This window comes from Vanessa cardui, chromosome 11, assembly GCF_905220365.1.
Source record: "Vanessa cardui chromosome 11, ilVanCard2.1, whole genome shotgun sequence".
Classification (NCBI taxonomy): Eukaryota; Metazoa; Arthropoda; class Insecta; order Lepidoptera; family Nymphalidae; genus Vanessa; species Vanessa cardui.
Window position 1 is genome coordinate 11,111,909 of NC_061133.1, and position 22,373 is coordinate 11,134,281.

Consider the following 22,373-nt stretch of genomic DNA (forward strand, 5'->3'; position numbering starts at 1 on the left):
TACTTTGGTTACTGCCATATGGATAACTCGCGTCTGGTAGGTAATCCCCTATAGGTTTCTTATGCTTACTGGCTTCCTATTGAAAAGAAATCGGTTCGATTATTGGCACCCAGATTTCGGTTTTAGCAGGACTCTATGGTTCTGGAAGGATATTTGTTTGTACGACGGATACGAAGGAAGTATGTATATAAGTAATGTATTGTTTGTACATATTCATTGAAGTTTAAATAAGGATATTGCCTATAAGCTGTTTTTTCCTCATTCGCATAAGTGAACAATTAACAGCTGATGCATTTATAATTTAAGTAATTCGATTTATATTCAAAAGAACGTGGATATGTTACTTATATCCACTATAATATCTGGGTAAACAAATCGTTCACAGACATTTTTTCTTTATTTTTAAAGCTAGTGCGGCCAGCATTGTGTTGAAGATAGTTCCAATAAGTGTTAGAATGTGCTGTATTTCGAACGCATAATAAGAATATATAAACGAAGCTAATATTAGTAATCTATTTTAATCAGACAAGCAATCGACACGTGAATCATTCCTGGTTGAGTAAAAGCATTTCGTTCAATAAGTTTCTCAACGAGGGCGTCGCTGTTGCCGTTACTCAACGCTTAATAAACCAACGTACATCTTGAACCGTGTTACGTATGTAAATTGTTTAATGTAATCTACCAACCTGCCTTCATAACTTCGTTTCGCTTGATTGTACTTTATGTTTAAGACTCGTGCTCTGTTGAACCGTGAACGAACGTAATGATCATAAATGTGCACACGATTAAAATTGAGACATTGATGCGTAATGAACCGTATCAATCGGCGCTTGCGTTACATAGAAATGGCGCTCACTTTTTCAACGCATAATTCTCATACAAAAGTTCCCCGTTGATACCTTATAACGACTACCGAGAATTCCAACAAGACTATTAGATAATGTTATCCTTTATTTGAACACCAACAAGATGTATTTGACAATATAAAGAACATAAATCTGTTGATGCACAATACTTGTCGCTAACGATAGGTCGCGATCCTTTCCAGACAACCTTACGGGCTTGAGACATAATCAATATCAATGCAAGAGTCATACGTATATGCACAACAGCAATATATTTAAATACATATACTATTATGCAACACATTACATAACTAAAGAGGCAACCACTCAACTATTTAATTAAAACCAAGAACAATAAAACAAAGGAAGCTGAATGTATTGCATTTATGAATAAGTCAACATTTTTAATATAAGTATTTTCCGTAGTTGTGTTGCGAAGAAACTCAAAGAAAGTTGAGACTTATGCATTTAATTCCAATGACTAACGGAATTCTAAGTGCAATTCTTTCTGAGAAGTGACTAGTCGATTTTCAATTCATTTGTAATAACAGTATAACAAACAATTTCACATATAATTTTTCTAATAGTCTGTTATTCGCGTCAAATATGTTTTAATGAAGCGATCGGACAACGGGTTGAATTCAAATGTGAGAAATCCCGGCGATGAGTAGCCGGTTTCGGTGAGTGTCATTAATCGTGTCAATTGTAAACAAGCCCGTATGACGGCGCCGGCTGTGAGTCATACAATCGCGATGTGGGCCGGCGCGGGGCATTGTGCCGACTCGAGGCTTCGGAGTGCTGGGCCGTGTGGGGCGCTTCATTGTATGATTGTATGTAAAGGAGGCGCGGGCGCCTCCGACGCCGACGCAGAGATCCTCGAGAAAGCGACGACCATCGCAACCTACTTACAGCTTACCATTACATCGAAATATCATTAACAACATTTTAGCTCATACCATTTGTAGCAGCTTCCATATTAAATTAAGAGATTATTTGCCTTCCCATTTAATTTTTAACACTTACTTAACTTAAATGTCTTCCAATTGGAAAGTTGAATTCCGGAATGAGAGTTCTGTTAATTAAAAATTCGTGTTATATTATATATACTAATTCATCAGTTTATGTTATCTCCATTGTAAAGAGAATGTGAAAGTATTACTTTTAATGTAATACAATTCCTTTATCGACTATAAACAACGAATCGTTGAAGGATTTGTTGGTGTTCTCCGACAATACAGACATGCTTGTTTGTGGAACTTTATCTTCTTACTCGACTCATTCCCTCACGATTACTGTCGTGAAAAAGCACTGCACAGATTCACGACATGATAGTTCGCCATATTTGGTAAATCGATTGTAACTATAGTCTGTTTGAAATCACCTGCAGACGTTCCTACAATAGGAGCTTACTTCCACTCGACAAATCTTTCTTTGTTGTTTATATTGATTTTATCTCAATATATGTTTATAAAATCTATCTTAGATATTCAAACCTGTTTAATAAATAACTACTGTTTATATCGTAATAATTAGTATGGTTAATTGTTTTGTCGACAGCTGCAAAATTTTAGCTTAATTTGTTGGGTGGAACTGGTTTAAGATTTAGTGCGAGATTTGGCCCACACATTATAACAGTTGAAATTCAATAAATTGCAAAATTATTGACAAAAGCTCGGTATTTTAACTTATATATTATTATTATAAAACGACAATTATTTTCGTATAGTGACAGGTCTAGTGTGATTTTCTAGTTCGTGCATAAAGCTATTTCATGACCGATTTTATCCAGAATATTATATACAGCTAACAACGATTAACTCATTAACATAGGAATTTCTTTGGTTATACAATTTTATGTAATAATTGATTTCTTATCGATTACGAATATACGTTATAACATGCATTTCTTAATGATCATGTTTGAAGTTATCAGGAATTCTAATTTGAATAAAGAACCGGTTACGATGACATTTAATGATATTTTAAATGATTTTTTTTAAATTTAAAAAGTCGAATTTATAGGATTATCAGTTTGGAGGCGAATCAGAAATACCCTTGACCCGGCGTGGGACTGGAAACGTATATGTATGTATTTTTGCAAGGAGGTCATCAACCGCAACGACGATTTGTCTTATAAGAATAAACATTGTAATTTTGTAAGAACAATCAAAGATACAATCCTCGTAATAAAGGAAGTACATAAAGAATGTCTAGTACCTGCAGATATGAACAACATTAATTACGTGATTACGCCATAAAGAATATGTTGTTAACGTATAAATATGTATAGGTATACAAAAAGTTCAGTAAAATTAATTTTGACTGAACTTAAATGAGAGCAATGGAATTTATAAATAAAAAATAATTTTATGTATGATGAAAAAATATATATTCTATTGAATATTAGAATTAGTAGTTACACTTACATGTAGTCTGTATCGTTGCATGTTAGTTGACGTGTTAACGCTTCGTAAATCTACTATGATTTTATAATAGAATATTATATTTTAAAACGAATAGCTTATCGTTTATTTGTTAACGTCAACATTCAATCAACAATGTTTATTTATAAGCAATGTAATCATATTTAGTATTATCTAAAAATAGAAAGAAACGTGTAATGCAGTCGAAATGGGCGCTTATTCATTACCTTGAATAATATCACATGTCTGACGCAAGCTGCTCGAATATTGAATACTGAATCACTTTTGAAATCACGCCTTTGCGCTGAAAACCGTCCGTCCACCAATTAATAAATAGCTAATCGGATATCGTATATTCGGAAATAGCAATTCTGATTGATCTCCGGGTGAGAGGGCGGGTCGAGCAAATCAAATACACAGCGCAGCGCCGGCCGTCGAGCGCGTGATGTTAATCGGGATTGCAATTACCGGACTTGCTGGCTGTTTATCGGACGATATAAACGAACGTGAATAGTAATTACTGCTCTAATTTATGAAAGCGTAACACAGAAAGCAAAGACGTTACGACAGATATTTGTTGAATTAACAATTCGAGCGTACTGCATTTTTTATGCAGATTCAGCGCGCGCTGTGTAAATGAATGTATGATCATGCAATCTGTTTTAAACCTGCTTTTGCTGTCTGCGTAGCAGATGTTTTTGAACAACCTAAAAAATATTGTACACACATATGTAAATTATAAATGCAATGGAAAATTACAATGACTGAAGCTACGAAACTATTTGAAGCTATACGTTAGATTGACTACATACTACGAAGTTGGTTTTACAAAAACAAACTTTCCATTAGTTTTACTATAATTATTATATTAATTGAGAAAAAACTTAATGTGAAATGTAATGGATGGCGGGGTTAATGTCTATCTCATAATCCAATCATCCGTCAATCAATAGCGACGGAATTTATACTATACTATACTTATACTATCATGGGCGTGTATGGAACATATGTATGTAGCCTAAGATTGGTTCTCGAAACATAAACGAGCTTCTCGGCGGAGTTTTAGTATTGAATTTTATGTAGCAATGCCTCAGCGATCTTACAATAGACGACTTGCATCGGGATAAAATGTTACACATTGTGTGGGTTTCGCACTAATTTAACCGATGCAGGACTTAAATATTTCAACATTTCTCCATTCAGTAAACAAGATTATGAGTTAGAATTAGCTTAGTATGACGTGATAGGTCGTTAGGATGCGCAATAAGCCGCGGCATGAATCATGTATGAGTGTATGACACACAGATAGCCTCTGTGGCGTTCGTGTGAATTATATCTATGGAGTCTATAATTTCGATTCGTCTAGCAAGAGAGGTCGCTGGCCGTGACACGTGATCGATGTTTTCACCCTGAATACTGGGAGCGAATCTGATAGCGATTATTTACACTGTCTCCATGCAGCGTGCTAACCACGCGTTCTAAAATACTTGTTATCTATTTTTATTTTTAATACCTATTGTAATTAAATTAATTTATACCTAATGGTTTTTTATCTTGTAAAAGAAAACATCCGTCTTATATGTAAATACTTTCTTAATCTGTTTAATTTCTAATTATTTGTTGCTATTTAAATAAAATGTAACAATTAATTAGATAGATTTGTAAATACAAATCAAATTATCTAATATGTTGTATTACTGGCAACTGGTTTTTCTGAAGGCTAATTAAAATATGTTTAAAGAAACCGTTTTTGTCAAAAAAAATCAATACAAACAAACATACGGTTTGGTATGATTCACTTAATTTGCCAAAAGTGTATGTGTTACGATATAAATTTTGCAGTGTTTAACCAGGTCGTTGCTACCACTCGAACTGTTGACAACCTGATGTAAAACGTTCTGGAGTGTTGTAAAAACTAACGATCTGCTTTCATGTGCTGATATATCTACGCCTCTGAGTGCTTTTCGAACGTCTGTATCTGATAAATGTGCAATATTGCAACGATAGGCAATGTGATTGTTTCGCAACGAAAACAGTGCGCTTTTTCATCGATACTTTTATTGAATGCGAAATAAAAATGGATTTTGATTATAAAGATAAGCCTGCATGTCGGTTTGATAATAACTGATAATTTTGCATATAAGCCGTTTATCAATGCGTTCCAGGGAATTTCCTATCTTATCGTTCGAATATATTGTCCTATAAGGATAAATTAGTTTTGTGCTTCAAATCTTTACCCTACGAGTTATATTAATAATTTAAAATAAATATGTGTTCCACTTTACTGTTCCGTTTGTTAATCTCGTAAATCAATTAATTGTTTATTTTTAGACACAGCTGCTGATACTAACGTATTTCAATTAAGGGCTGTCAATAAATAAACGAATGTCACTTTGTTTGTTATTCGGAATTTTGTTTATTTATAAGTACCATTAAGAAACAATAGTAACAAAATTAAATAGTCTTTCATATATTTTTTACATAAACAATACGAATGAATAAGGACTTAAAATTATGCGCACAAATACTAAAGTACGTACCTAAATGTGATATTTATTCTGACAGGAATGTAGCACTTGTTGCGTGGGTTCCAACTTTTGCATATAAAGCCGGGCGTGATTTGTCGCAAGGCAACTCGCCCGCAACCCTACAGGCGCCGAGGCACAAGTCACAACGCATGAGCGAACTCACGATCGATGGGACAAATCCAACTCTGACTTAATTTGCATGCACTGACTAACTAACATAGATAGAAAGATAGATAAATAGACAGATAGATACTCTTTTATTGTACACTACACAAAATAAATACAAAAGTACTTATCATGCATACACATGTTATAATGTTAAGTATGTTGTATGCGTACAATAATGTGGCAGGTGGTGCAGTACAAAATGTGAATACTATTTATAAATACATTCAAGAAATACCTACGTATAAATTTATATAACATATTGAAAAACATAGCAATAAAGGTATATAAATAGTAAAATTATACTTCATGCTATTGTTAATCAAATTCGCCCATCAAACATTTCTCAAATACATTTATTACATGTTTCTGATTTAGAAGAATCTGTATTTCAAGCTTATGATGAAAGTATGTTGTTCTAAGTGTATTCCTAATTTACTAGTCGAACAATAATTAAACTGCATCACTGATGAAATATGTTTCCCGGAATACACATTAATTTAACACGATTCTCATCTTTCACACGGTGTATTCAATTCTGCTGTAATTTGGGTCGGTTTAGTGCACTGGAAGTTGTCCATTGTGTCACATTGTTTAACTGTGAGATCAGCGAGTTAACGAAACTTTGACATTCTCTTTTAAGTGGGCAGCTAACAGCGACCAGGTCGGTAATGGATGCACATAAATATTTAGACTAACATTCATTATATACTTCGCGTAATTCCAAGAGAAACCTGATTATTTTGCGGTTTCAATCGGTAATATTAAAATGTACAAATGTAATATTCTGTTAAGAATATAGTCTCCGTTTTTAGTACTTCGTATTAAATTGTAGCACGTTGGCTCAAAAAGTCCAGGAAACAAATGTGCAGATGCGAATTGAAAGGCTGCAGACAGTCCAGGCAACCTTTCAATTACGCCAGGGCAATCGGATCGACGGCGGCTTGCTGCGAGCGTTAATTAGAGAATTCCCTACAGTGCAGCATGTAACTCTTCCGTGCCCTCTAGTCCTCGCGTCCTCTCGCTAACCAATTACCGGCCAAACGTTGAACCTGCACGTAAAAAAAGTTTGCATGCATATCGCGTTCGAAAAGCTGTGTCCGAATTAAATGTATTCACTTTAACGAAAACACCGTTTTAATTATTTCCATTTACGATGATGGTGTCTGATTAATTGGTTAAAACATATTATAATTTAATTATAAAGTGTCACGCGTTGTTATAAAAGAGAAAATAATATAACGATACATACGCTGTTGTCTATTGTACCGTACAAATATATATTTATCTGATTATCCGAACGTTATTATTAGTAGAAAAATAAGCGAATTTTATTTAATCCTTAGGCTAATCGAATATATTCAGTCTGGGTCTAATGGAATTACGTAACTAGATATTAGATATCTGCGAGAAAGCTCTCGGATAAGATGCCCTTTATTTGTCATGTGTCTCGTCGCTGGATAGAGGCCCGCTCCGCAGCCGCGCAGACGGCTGAGCTTAAGTGGCCGCATCGAGTTTGTTTTCCTACGATAATGTGTCTGTAAATATCAACCCCTGCCACTTTCGCATTTAATTAACACTTTACTATTCGAGTGGATGTATTCCATACTAAACATATATTATACGCAGCTGGATTATAGCTTCGATTTCTACACGAGTAATTCTATGGGTAATTATAATTTCGGTACATCAGACATAATGGCGTCGTACCTATAACAGACAGTGTACCAAAACCCCAGCGCCAACTTAGAATCTATATATTATTATACGACCCACGCGTATTTTGAAACGTGCATCAGACTTCGATTGCCTAGACTTCAATCAATTCTATTTAATGGCTCGCCTTTTTTGTATGTATGTCTAATCATGTTCATGTTAAGTTCATAATTTGTTTTGACAATGAACGTTCTGTCCTACATACTCACCGTTACCGTTATTATCTTCCATTGTTCTTAAATCTGTCTATTTCACAGCTTACCGTAGCTTATACAAATAAATATATTTTTGTGGTTCTATTAAGAACGACGTAACACTTTTGTAAACACTTTTTGCATGGACTCGCAACAATGAAGAAATCTTCGATTTTCTCTACACTTCATAAGTATTGCACATAATTAAGAAAAGCGATTACACATATGGCTATTCATTGGAAATAATTGAAAAACATATTGTTACTAACTAAACATATTTTTTTTACCTTCAATAGTATTTTGACGTAATACGCTGCACTTCGTAAGCTCTCTGAAAAGTAATGAGTTTAATGTTAACGTCTGTGTAGGCTTAACATGGTGGAATTTTATGTATAGTTGAATCGTAGGTCGGCTCTTTAAGTGGAGCCTGCAATGGCGGCAGGGGGTTTCTCCCCAACCTTGCTGCAGCACGAAAGCGCCAGCCTCCCTAGTCCTCGCATACATCGATCTTTCATTATTAAATTTGACGTGAGCGTACATAAAATAAGCATATAAAAGAGCGTCTAATTTAATTCAATAACATTATTACCATACGTGACAGATGTAGGTCACATTTTAAATATAAATTATTTTGTTATAATGTCATCACGCGACATGGCGACTATTTTATTAAATTTATGTGCTTGTCACATTAGCGAATTTGTTATACTTTTAAATGATTATTTTTGAAACGCAATAAAATTAGAATTATGAGTATGAGGTTACAATTCACTAAACATTTCCGAATGAAAATTTTCTGACGGTCAAGTTTACTCTCGTCAATCAACTCACACGATAAAACTACAAGGTAATGAAAAAATATCATGGTAATATGTTAAATATAAAAAAGCGTTGGTTTAATTTAAAACTGCATTTCATTTCATTAACTTTCAATATGAAATACCTAGATCGTTGGGTTTAATCTATAATATCGTAGACGATGCAGTAGACTGCAGAGCTGCAAGTTACACCGGGCCGGATGAACTTGCTGGAAAATTGCACTTGATCCGCCTCCCGTCGCCCCCTTCCTCCTCTCAATTCTATTACAGATCTGCAGCATTTTCTATCCCGTAATAGAATGTATAAGACATACGGAGACATTTCGCTCTAATAGTTTAAACTTGTTGAATATTCGTACTGATTTTCACATTTTCACATACACAATCTCTAAACGGACGTAAGTTCGTAGGACTAAAAGATTATTATATATGACTATTAGTTGATGGTAAGTGGTCACCACTGCGCATAGAAAGAAATGTTAATCATTTGGAATTATAAAATGTTACGTCGCTTTTGTCTGTAATTACACCTTTGTAACCACAATACAAGTTAGTATAGTTTTGCGGTAAAATAATTGACGCGTCGGTTGTAGCTCCTACTTACCCAAAGGAACTTGCACAAAGTCCTACAAGCAAGTATTTTAAATGAGTTTACTTAAAGATTGTCTCTAAGCAGGTTAGATATGTTGTAACAAAACTTTTAAATGAGAAATAATTTTATTTTTTTATTTTGAACCAAAATCGAAAGCAAAGGTTTATAAATCGCGATCCAACGCGAACCAGAACCAGGGCAGGTGCGTTCGGCTTAATATGCACCGATGCGGTGGATCGTAATCCGTTTTTGCTAGAGTTGTAGGAACAATGGCCGCCGGCACATTCCATCGGTATCACCGTTAGCCGGCCCGTAGTAATCGTTGCAATCATCACCGCTCGGACAGTACCTACGTAATTTGATAGTTACATAAAAATTTAATTCTAAATTATCGTTCCAGTTACTCGGAGTTAACAAGTTCATTACTAGGTACGGTATGTATGTTAGTTAGTTACTCTTGCGAGTTACCAAATTATCATTCGATTAGACTATGATATAAATGAGAATATCTGTGAGGTTTATTTCTTCTTCGGCTGTTCGAAAGAATATGTTTCTATGATCAATAGTTTTTATAACTTAGTTCACAGCTTATTAGAATCTTAAATGTCTGTAGATAGAATGTTTTATTTTACATTTTAAAAAAATCTGCTATTTACCAATATAAATGTAATGTTGATTGTATTTTTTTTACTAGTTCAGAAAGGGATAACTAAAACAATATACACTACAGTTAAATTTCGAATAGTCTATTTCAATATAAAATAATTTGAAGCCCGCCTTTAGTTTTATAAGAGACAGGGCGCGGTTGGCTAAGCGCCAGACCAAACAGGGTAAAAAAGCAAAGGGCGGTGGCGTTGACCGCGCCCCGATATAGCGGGCAAAGTCAAGGCGTGTATCTATGTCTAGCGGCGAACATCGCATTCGAAAAAGCCATACAACTGGATACCGAGGATAGTATTCCAACAGTGTCCGAAGTACACTCCCCGTTATTACTGAAACACTCCCCGTGGCTCAGTAATAACATGCGAGTACAATTAATTATGTTTGTATTCACTGACATAGTGATATAACATATTTTAATGGTAATGGCAAAATATGACCTTTAACTAATACCAAAATCTCACGCTAAAGCTATAAAGCATTACAAAAACAATATTTACGCAACACAACTGCAGAATCTTAAACGAAACCATGTCGACGGTCCTTTGGAAAACGAGCGTGCCATTTTTTGTTCATATCCCTCCATATAAGAGTCAACAATGCTGGCCAACTTTGCGACAAGTACGAAGTCGGAGTTGTGTTAATAGCTCAGAGAAAATAACGGGGTCTAAGTTAGTATCCAACGTACATGTGATGCACGCGGGTACGAACGGGACACAATAGCAGCGAGGTGACTCATGCGGCAAGCTTGAGACTGAACAAGGACATCCTCACACTGCTCGAGCTGTGGCAAATGGAAACATAAACATCGTTACTCCATATCCGTCCGCTCTATTCACCATTGTTCCGCAACAAATTGCAGACATAATAGACTTCGCAACAAACTTCGCGCTAGATGACACATTGATATTTTAAGGATAATAGCGTTGGGAAATTTCGTCTGGCGTCCGAAATGTTCTTGTCGATTTCAATGTCATATACACTTTATGTAACTACAAAGACAACTGAAAAAACGAAAATTATAATTGCGATTTTCTTTCTACAGATGACTTGAAGGCGGTGCCGAAGAATTTGATAAGAATAGCCAAGAAAGAGGGCTCTGAGGACAATATTACAATAATCGTGGTGTTCCTTAAGGACCCGCGTGATATTGTCGCCGACAACTGCCCGCCCATGGACCTTGGGTAAGGAAACTCAGTAATTTAGATTAATCTTTAAATATATCGTTTTTGGTGGAATGGAATACAGTTGTAGTTTCCAAAGAACCACACTGAGTAGGAGTTTTGTGTTAAGAGTCATCAATACCATCAACACTTAGCGCATTCTAACCAGTCAACCCAATAACTGAGATGAGGTTTAGTGGTCTATTTAAAAGATTTTCATTTCAAGTGGATAGTAGAATATTCAAATTACTGTCTAAATTACTCATCAAACGTAAAAGTTCTTGTAATTTAAAAGTTAATTCTAATATCAATAAATTAATGACATGATACAGTTTCTTATGAATTTATGAAAATCTGACACGAATAATAAACAATGTGTCCTTTACGCTTACAGTAAGGAAAATAACTGCATAAATTGGCTATAATTAACAACGTGATAGTATTATTGAATATGAGGAAAGGTCATTGTTTTGTTTATGAATAGTTATGAATAATTGTTTTTAATTAGGCTGGATAACGCGGTGATGAACGCACCACCGTTCGCCGTGGAGAATGAAGCTTGCAAGATGGTGGTGGCGGAGGCGGGAGGACGAGACTGTGCCGAGGGTGGCGACAATGGTGTGTCTGACAGCGATAGTGACGACCTTGGCCCAGAGACCGCTGTCGACGTCGACTTAGATATTGACGAGGACGCCGAAATGGACCACAATGAACCAGCCGCTCCGACTCCACCAGCACATACAGGTACATATCAGAGTATTGTAACATTACAATGATTGGGAATTTAAAATATCTACCAGAATTAGATATTAAAGAAATCTCTAATTTCTGCACTTACCTGCTTTCGTTCGAAGCTTCTATCACCAAAGGTTGTCTGTAAGAGATTCCTATAAGCGATAAGATCGCCTTTGTGCACCATTTGTTATATATTTTTCGTTTCTCTAATGAACCCAATAATTGTGTCTGCAATAAAGTATTTTAAATAAAAATAAATAAATAAATAAATAGGCTTTTATATAATCTTTTTGTTTCATCACAATGAACAGGGGGCTGTCGTTATGGGTCATGGTTTACCAGATTCGGATGTTTTACCGACGAGGTTATTGCTTTGTCATTGTTCTCATTTTATTTTATTACTATCGCGAAAATGAATCTCACGTGACATTTACACTATCCATGATATTTTTTTATGTATTGGAGAACATTATTTTTCTAAGTAAAAAATTACGCATTAGTATAATCGATAAAAATTCGCAAAAGTTTGCATCGATTTACAAAAATATTTTTAATGACGCAAATTATATATCCTTTAGTACTTATATTTTTTTCCATTTAATGAAAAACCGCAACGAAACTGTCTGCTTTATACAAAAGCTTAAAGAATCTTTTATTAAATGACGTCAGATAGAATCAGCTGAGATGGGTAGCGACCCTTACTTTCGTGATCTCAGCTGTTAATAAAAAAAAATCGTGTACTGTCTATTTTATTATTTAGTTACGGTGGAATATTCTCTCTACTTATACTTTATACTCTATATGACTATTGATTCTGTGCTACTTTCCATTGTTTTAGGGCGCGGTTTATAGTGTATTCTGAGTATTCCGCACCTAATTACTTATTGTTTAGTTAAAATTCGTTCCTAATTAACTGGGTTAGGTCTAGTGGGTGTGTTATGTTTATATCACTCGATGGTATGTTTTATATCTATGTATCAACTCACGTATGGTAAATTTAATTAGGTTTTGTAACGAGCTATTTTTTGGCAAGAAAAATACTTCACGTCAAAGTTTATTTTGTAATTAATGATAAACGATATAGATAGATTACCTATCTGTCCTAATTTCATAAAAATAAATTTATTCAATATATTTCAAAGTGGGTATTTAAAGTCGCAAATATTATATATATTTATATCTTTACAAAAAAAACAATTACATACCTAAATAGCTGCGCTACATTTTTTATGGCATGTTTAGTTACACCTATACAAAAAAAGTATGATACTCAAGTGACCCATTTAAAAAAAACTCAGCGCCTAATGACGTAAACATTTAACTAAAACAATAGCTAAATATTTTGTGGCTTATTTTCATTTCTTTTATTCTTTGTTAGGATATGATACTCTTGAAATTTTGTTTTTAAAAAACAAACATTTAATCAAATATTAAATGCAATTTCTCTTTTTGCCGAGCATAGTAAGTAGTCAATATGGTGATTTCTTTAATATTAAAGATGATGTATGTACCCACTATTCGAATCGTAAATATTCAAATAGATAAGATTAGAGGCGAGTGATATAAATAAATATTGTAATATAATAATGAGACGGCATCCCTGAGTTCGCGTCCCCTCGCCACCGCCGGCCACGAGCGCGCCGGTTCCGCCCGTGCCCGTGGTGCCTCGCCTCGCGCCCCGTCGCCGCCCCGTCCCGCACCGCGCTCGCAATCAGTCGCACATCGAACGCTCGTGGGCTCTGTACCGCTCTCTATTGTCGAAACTACAAATTGTGAACGGACTTTTGTCTACATCAACACCTTTTATAAATATTTTTCATTCGACATTGGAAAAAAAACTGTGCAGTGAAATTACCGTTTGCGGTACGTGATTTTATGCAAATTATGTTGATTATTTTTACATACGGAATAGTTTTGTGAAAGGTTATTTCTGTGTTGATTCATGCGGAGCGGTGTTCTGGAAATAGATCGTGTTCGTACTGTGGCGCATCCCTCCTTCGTTCTTCTGAGGATTCCCGCAAAGGCCCTAGGTTGACCGGCATATTTTTGACTCTATATGCTCGTTCCTTTCGAACACGGGCGTGTCTCAATAATCCGTTTTCGAAATGGCGTCCGCGAAGTTTTCGCGAGTTTAAATTTTACGACCGGTAAATATTGTTATGATCACGCGGATTTGCTGTCAGTGTAACGAGTTAGGCGACACGTTAATTCTTGCTTTGTTTCAAAATATGTATAATGATTTTCACTGAAATCGGTATGTTTCTTTTATATAAGGGTGTGTCACCTGTTGATAGTAAGTGGGGGTGAATGTTGATCAATGTTGCGTGATCACCTGGTGCTGGCGCGGGTGGTAACGAGCGCTTGTATTGAATAACGTGTTATTTTTGTATTATTTAGTGGAAGACAGCCACGTCGACGGCAACCTAGTGGATAATGTAGCGGAGAGTGGCGAAGAGTCCGAAGACGAGTGGAATTACTACAAAGGCGAGGGCGAACAAGAGCAAAATCCCAGCGAAGAGGTTGACGAGCCTCCGCGTTCTGAAACACCTTGTCAGGATAATGTGAGTTCTATTCAATTTATTGCTATTACACATTTTAAATTAACTTCTTAAAAAAATAAAGTATAGTATTTGATCAGTGAATAGAAATATTAGGTTGATTAGAATTCACAGCATAGGTTTCATAGACTTACTTTCTTGGAAATATGTATTGTAGTGGATTTAAAGTAGATTGTAGTTCTATAAATAACTGGCTTCATGCATTTATAGAATGCTAATTTAAAATACATTCTGTATACCTGTTGTAAATACACTTGCATTCTTCTGGGAATTAAGAATGTTTGTCTTTATGAATTAGCAAATTTACATTTGTATTAGCTCCTTTAAAAGATTTGATCTTCATTTGTCTTTCATAAACAATCAGGAATGCTTATGCTTTAAACTGCTTTTTTGTCCACATATTGAATTACCTTAATGTATAGATTATGAATATAAAATATATATATAACAGTATGAAATTTTGTATTCTTATCTTATCAAAGAATTATACCAGCAATAAGCTATACTAATTTTATTGTTATGGTGATATTATAAAAAGCTGTTTATACATAATATAAACAGACTTATTGTCGCCTGTGGCTTTGCTTGCTCTCTACAGGGTTAGGTTAGTCTCATGTGTTGGGCAAAAAAAGTATCCTATGTCCTTCCATCGAGTTCAAATCTGCTTCATACCAAATTTCGTCCAATTAAGTTCATTGGTTTGGCTGTGAAAAGAATCGACAGACAGACAGAGTTACTTTCACTTAAAAAATGTAGATGCATATACATAGCATATCAGCAATTGTGTCACTTTTATAACTAAACACACCAAAAAAAACTCATTATTGACATCTATAAATGTGAAATAATTGATTTTGACCTCAATTAATCTTACATGAAATGCATGTATTGGAAATATATACAGTAACAGTTTGAAATATTGTTTAATTTACTAAAGATTTGGCTTATGCAGGGTGCATGTTATTCGGCCTTGTACTTTTATACAATTGCTAAATTTAATTGTTTGGGTTTAATTATTTTGATAATTTCTTATGCTTACTAATTTGTTTTTTTTTTACCGTCAATTATGAGACAGAGAAGGGAAGCACTAGGGAAGAAATAATTGTATTCTTATTTTACATTATTGTAAAATTGAAACTAAGAAATAGAATTCTTGCTTATAACTCATACCAAGTTTTTAACATATTTTTATGTCTCAATACATAACAACATGATTATATGGAAAAAATAAATCACTAACACTCATTTAGTATTGAATAAGAAATCTCTTAATTCTGCAGATTTAAAAAAAAAATAACCTTATATGTTTTTTGTTTATATTTCAGTCTGCTTGGGAAAGCAGTTCAGTAGACATGAACAGCTCACCACTTAACCCAGACGCTCCGGTCTTTGTGCCGGGTGGAGTAGCAGGGTCTGATGTGCTGCTTGCGGAGTCTCCCCGCAAGCCCTTACCAATGGATGATATAGAATTGCCTGATGTGGCCCAGTTCCAGACTGAGGCTGTCATCAGACCTGCTGAACTTCAAGACTTGGATAATTGTGATCAGCTTAATGGGCATCATGTGAGTTTGTTTATTTCATTACAGATTCGTTAAATGGGCAACTCAGATATATATTTTGAGGTTAATTCAGGTCGTAAAATTGTGCAATTAGCTTATCTAGTCTTATGAATTCATTAAAACAATTTTCCTTAATCAAGTAAACATATTTTTTCCATCATTTCATTTCAATAATGAATTTAATATGGCAGAACTCAAATACATTAACTACTTGTGACTCTTTACATAGACCCATGTACAAGCATAGCGGATAAGAAAGCAGATTAATGTAGTTTTCTTAAAATAAATAAGCATTTATATCATTATATCAAATTAAATAAAAAATATCTCTCTATTTTCACTACAGACCTACAAGTAATATTTATTGTACATCCTTTTTTTATTATTTGTGAATATTGTGTGAGTCAAAGTCACAACTTAAATTAGTTTGTATTAAAGTTTATTGCATAACTATTAATTGAATATTAATATGCATGTATTAGTACATGCATATTGAAGTTTACCACAAAAACTTGAATCTATTTATAATTATTACTTTCACTTGAAGTTATTATAATACATTATTGTTAGTGTATATTAATTGTTATCATTTAAAAATATAGTGATGACTCTAATTTAAAGCTCATTTCCTTATTCCAGTATTCTTATCTATTAATCATTATTTTTTATGGAAACATTTTTTTTGTGTTATATTTGATTAATATTGAGTGTTATTAGTTTGTTTGTCAATTATACACAATATATAAATATACAAATATTATATTACAATGATATTAAAATATATACCCTGCAAACTGTAATAATAATTTGGCAATATTTAATATTAAATACATTTTCGTCTTTTCAGAATATATCAATGGAAGGCGTAACACAACACTTAAATGGCAATGATAAGTGTGAAATGGAGAGCTTAGGTTTCGGATTTAGTGTAGGAATAGAACAAGATAAAATAAAAGATACAGGTTTATTTCAAGACTTTGAAAGAATACAAAAAGATACAACAGACTTTTGTAACATTCAGGTAATTGTTTATTTTTATCATGCTTGTCCTACTTATATATTTCAATTCTATTACATTCATGTGTTTTGTTATTTTGAGCCATGCTATTTTTTTGCTGGTGAACCAATCAATCAATCCAATTTGGCACGTAAAATTATTTCAAATGTTTTCCGAAATTTGAACCCTAGTTATTGTTTGAAAAATATTGTATATAACAATTTTTTGGATTATAAAATTGAAATAATATTTGAAAATCATATTCTGAAAGTCTTTGTAAATATTATACATATTTATCTTTTGCTTAATTTATTTCACAAGTCAAACGACATTTGCTTTGTTGTTTGAAAAATTAATTAATTAAATTAAATTTTTCTTTGCAGGTATTTCCTGCTCATACAGAAACAAATCCCTTTAGTGTCGATGATAACGATGAACTCTTTGAAAGGCTAAAAAACAAAGAAAATGATCCCATGAGCATGAGTTTTTACCAAGAAAAAGATGATGACACTTGTGAAAGATTTGGAAAAATTGGATCACATGTTGATTTAAATGCGGTACAGCCTCTTCCCGACAGTGACGATGAAGATATTCAACAGAATGGAGTTTGTGAGATTGTTAATGAAAACAAAGAAAACATTTCGCCTGAAGAGAGAACAAACTTATTAAATTCGGAACAAGACATTCAAGAGCCAAACAATGACATTATTAGGTTTGAAGACAGATCAGAAATTGTTGGAAACAATGTTTCTAATTTAGATAATTTTATGGACTTCAATATTCAAAACACAAATATGCAAAATTATACTAATACAGACTTTGAATGTAATGTCCAACAAGACCCTGTTGCTCAAACAGACACACCTGAATCTCACAAACTACTCTTTGAACAAATACCAGAAATACCAGATGGTAAAAGCTCGGAACTAGGATTTACAAATGAGGACTTATTGGACCCTTCAGATAGTGATAAAGATGTTAGAGCTATAACTCCACAGGATGAAATTTCTCAAGATATTGAAATGGAAAGTAAATTTGATGAATCACCATCTGAAGAAGTTCAACCAGAAATTGCTGCTGAATTTAAGGATGACCAAGTTGATGAAGAGAGTTCCGAAAAAGACAATCAAATAGAGAATTCACCTGAATCACCTGAATTAGGCGAAAATGAAATAGTGACAGAAGCTGCAATAAGTCCAGAAGTTAATGAAGAGTTAAATTGTGAAAATGCATTGTCTGCAGAACACGTTAGTGAACAAGAAATTATTAAACCATCTTCACCAGAAATGGCTCATGAAAATGTAGTGGTCGAAGTTCATGAGACTCCTGAATGTGAACTCAATGAAGAGCTGAATGAAGAGAATGTTATGGATGAAATACAAAATGATGCTGGTAATGATAATAAAGAAATGAATCTTGCAGAGTTTGCTTTTGAAGCCCCAGAAATTAAGTTTGAAAAAGAAGAAGACACTGAATTACAGAAACTGGAACCAGAGTTATCGACAGAGTCACCATCTCCATCTCCCGCTCCGAGTGAACCACTGATGACGAGTGAGTCCCCATTACCGGTACACGAGTCGCCACTTCCCAAGGAGTCCCCATTGCCGCAAGAATCTCCATTGCCCCAAGATTCTCTGTTACATCGAGAATCTCCTTTGCCGCAAGAGATTTCTTTGCCGCGCGAGTCTCCGTTGTCACAAGATACTCTACAGCCTAGAGACTCTCCCATACCAAGTGAGTCTCCTCTTCCGCAAGACGCATCACATGTTAGAGAGTCCCCATTACCACAAGAGTCCCCAGTACCAAGTCCCTCCCCATTGCCTCGAGAGTCTTCAGTAGCAAGGGAATCACCATTACCGCAAGACTTTTCAGTGCAACGGGAAAGTCCAGTACCTCAAGAGGCTCTATTACCACCGCAGTCATCACTGCCTGGAGAGTCACCAATACCTAGTGAGTCACCAATACCTAGTGAGTCATTAATTCCATCTGAATCACCACTACCAACTGAGTCACTAATGCCATCTGGGTCACCATTACCGATTTCATCACCCGTACCCGGTGAACTTGTCGAACCCTCATCGTCACCCATTTCAAAGTCGCCACATCCTTCAGAATTGGAAGACATTGAAGCAATCGCACTTAATCCATCGCCATTACCGTCACAGACAACTATGGAACAATCACAATCACCATTACCATCACATGATAATGTTGGAACTCCAGTACCCGCTGAGGTTCCACTACCTAGAGAATCTCCGATACCCGAAGATAAAACCGACAAAGATTCAGTGCATGTTAGTGAGATAACACAAGAAAGAGATACCCTATCTTCTAACGCATCACCTTTACCCACTGAAAGCACAACTACAATAGAACCTGCCCTTGTTGAACCACAAATAGCATCACCACAGCCTCTTGATCTTGAAAAGGAAACAGAGACTCAAATTGAATCTAATGTTTCAGTTGAACTCGAGAGTAAAGAAATAGAAAGAGAATCACCTCATCCTGTTGATCAGTCTGTGTCACCTGTGCCAGTGCAATCTGATTCTTTCATGCCCGTGGAAGTGTCACAGTCTACCGAGTCGCCTGTACCTGATATACCTGTTCATACAGAATCAGCACCATTAGAATTGGAAACGCCTATAGAATCTTCCGTAGTGGAAACTGTTCCCCTTGAATCCGAAGTTACTAGTGTATCGCCTGCACCCGTTGATATGATCACGGAGACGACACCTGCAGCGCCTTCTCCAGTGCCCGTAACGGAGTCAGCCGAGGTCATATCTTCTGAGATACAACCATCAGCACCCGAAATTAGCGCTCCAGCACCCGACATAGTCCCCGAGGAACGGCCGCGTACTGAACTAGTCACCGATATAGATATCGGTATTCCCGAATCCAGAGCCCAAGAAATTTGTGTTCCCGTTACTAGTGAAATTCAACACGAGGATACCGTACAACCCGGAGCCACACCCCCTCCGACACCCGCGGTCGAGCCCGCTCAACCTTCCGCCCTCGGCGAGGCGCCCATCGCCGCCGCCACAGCTGCAGTGGCCGCCGCGGCCGCCGCCGCCGCCGTCACAGGTGTAGCCGCGACCACAGCTAAAACGAAATCGACCGGTTCTCCGAAAAAATCCCCGACGACACCCACTGCTAAAGCGGCCACATCGAAGACGGCAACAAAAACGACACCCGCTACACGAACACCAGCTTCGGTCACGAAACGTTCCGCGCCCACATCGACAACGAGCACGCCGCGGACACCGGCGACGGCCGCCCCGCGCCCCGCCGCCGCTCGCACGCCCGCCTCGGCTACCAAACCCTCGCCGGCCGCGCGACCCGCCGCCAAGCCGGCCTCGTCGCCCGCCGCGAAGCCCGCCCCCAAGCCGGCCGCAGCCCCCGCGCCGGCTAGGGCGGCGGCGCCGGCACGCGCGGCGCCTGCTGCACGCCCCGCTCCCAAGGCGCCTGCGACGAAACCCGCCGCCACAGCGGCATCGGCGAAGACGGCTTCGGTGCCGTCTAAAGTCGCCTCGGCACCGGCGGCTCGGCCCGCCGCTCGGCCCACTTCAGCGGCTCGCCCGCTTTCTGCCGCCGCTCCTATCGCTAAGCCCAAGGACGTGAAGCCGAAAGCTGCAGCTGCGCCCTCGAAGCCTATGACAAATGGCGATGTCAAAGCGCCCGCCAAGCCGCCCACTCGCGCGCCGATTACCCGCCCCGCGCCTCGTCCCGCGCCGCGCCCGGCCGCTCCCGCCGCCGCTCCTCCTAAGTACGTACTGTTTATATTTTCTGTTTTAATATATTGAATTTTAATTAAAATTTATCAGTCATATTTTAAGTTAAGACTTAAAGAATTATATTTTTTCTGACTATTTATTTATTTGAAATAGATCTGCTGCACCAAAACCCGCGGCGCGCGCTCCTCTCGATAAACAGAGCAAAGATCTCGCCAACAAGCGCATCACCGCCAAGGCCGCTCCTCCGAGGACTACGACTGCAAAGGTGAGCACTAAATATATGCTAATTATTCGAGATCAAATTGATCAGTTAATTCTTTAATCTCTTTACTTTAAACTTGTAAGTTCACCCATCATATTGTGTTTTTTTAAGATTTATCACAATTTTGGAATACATTACATGCTTTATTGTTAATGTCGCCTTAATTGTCACGGAATTGAGCAATGTACCAATCAATGTGTCCTACAAGATGACTACGTTTTATCACTCGCGAAATAAATATATATACAATATACACACCAGCTGGAGCGACATATCAACATTTTTTTCGCAGCATTTATCTTAGGAAATATCCATGTAGTTGTCGAGGCCATGTCCCACAGCATGTTGCTCCATTAATAAATCGTAGTGATCCGAGGCTTAACGAATACGGAACGATGAGAAAATTAATAATCTCACTTGACTTGTTATCAGTTGTAAAACAATAATACGTTTTGTTTAGGCCCTGGCTGGATTGAAGGCCGCCCCAGCGAAAGTGGGAAGTGTAAAGAAGCCCGTGGAAAAGAAGGGAGCGACGGAGAAGACGCTCGCCAACGGCGCCGACGAGCCGCTGAAGGCGCCCCCCAGCCCGCAGGCCGACAACGCGCTGCTGCCCGACGTGATCGCGTAGATTGTCGATTCGATTCCGATTCGATTCCGATTCCTATTATTTTCCGCTTGAATTTTGTGATTTTCTATAAGTGTATGATAGTTTTAACGCCGCTCGTAGCGGCGAGACGTTAGGTGCGGGAGACGTCTCCCATTTTATATTATAGAGTCGCTTTTAATAGATGTGTACGTTGCCGATTCGTTGTGTGTGGGTGTCGGCCTCGTCGAACCGGCCCCGATCCGGACGATTTCGAGCCGGTTCGGCGCAGCCCGGCCCTTACACGGTTATTATCCACTATTATGAGTCTGTTTAGAATTTTTATATTACCAACGAATGATTGATTTTAAATCTGGCTTTTAATTTATTTTCTTTGTATAACCGTATTATTTAAATAAAATTGTGAAGAAGGACTGAGACATTGTTTTATTTATAGTGGTATTAAAATTATGGAGTATGATAGTAAAAGGAAAAAATGTTTACTTAATAATAACAACTACATTTACTTGTCAATGTTTAACTTAAATATCATGGTGTTACAAAGAAATACTAAAATAGAGCATTTTATTCAAATAAATGGTTATATCACCATCTTTGTTTTTCATTTAGACAACCTTTTTAGTCGTTGTTCAAGAATTTGACAAAATCAAAGTCAGACGTTACTGATTTAAATAAAAAAAATTTTATGGTAATTATGACAATGAAAAAATTAATATGCCTGTGTAATTTTATACTTGCAAAGAATTTACATATTTCCGGATTTTACTTTATAAAAATCATGAGATTTTAAGATTGACCACTATTAAGAGCTATTTTTTATTGT

General features: G+C 36.5%; 1 protein-coding gene across 2 annotated transcripts in view; it reads left to right on the plus strand.

Moving 5' to 3' along the window:
- LOC124533772 (protein piccolo-like) overlaps positions 1-22,141 on the plus strand; it is a 72,529-nt gene extending 50,388 nt beyond the window's left edge. Inside the window, exons 8-16 of one of the 2 annotated variants that reach the window (XM_047109281.1) lie at positions 10,987-11,125; positions 11,613-11,848; positions 14,237-14,400; positions 15,723-15,959; positions 16,804-16,977; positions 17,337-18,903; positions 19,417-20,716; positions 20,838-20,949; positions 21,407-22,141. In XM_047109281.1, coding sequence (XP_046965237.1) covers positions 10,987-11,125; positions 11,613-11,848; positions 14,237-14,400; positions 15,723-15,959; positions 16,804-16,977; positions 17,337-18,903; positions 19,417-20,716; positions 20,838-20,949; positions 21,407-21,574 — 4,097 coding nt within the window. In that variant the 3' untranslated portion in view covers positions 21,575-22,141. Of the gene's footprint in view, positions 1-10,986; positions 11,126-11,612; positions 11,849-14,236; positions 14,401-15,722; positions 15,960-16,803; positions 16,978-17,336; positions 20,717-20,837; positions 20,950-21,406 lie in introns of both variants that reach the window. The other variant, XM_047109280.1, reaches the window with a different exon arrangement.
- The last annotated feature ends 232 nt before the right edge of the window (positions 22,142-22,373 follow it).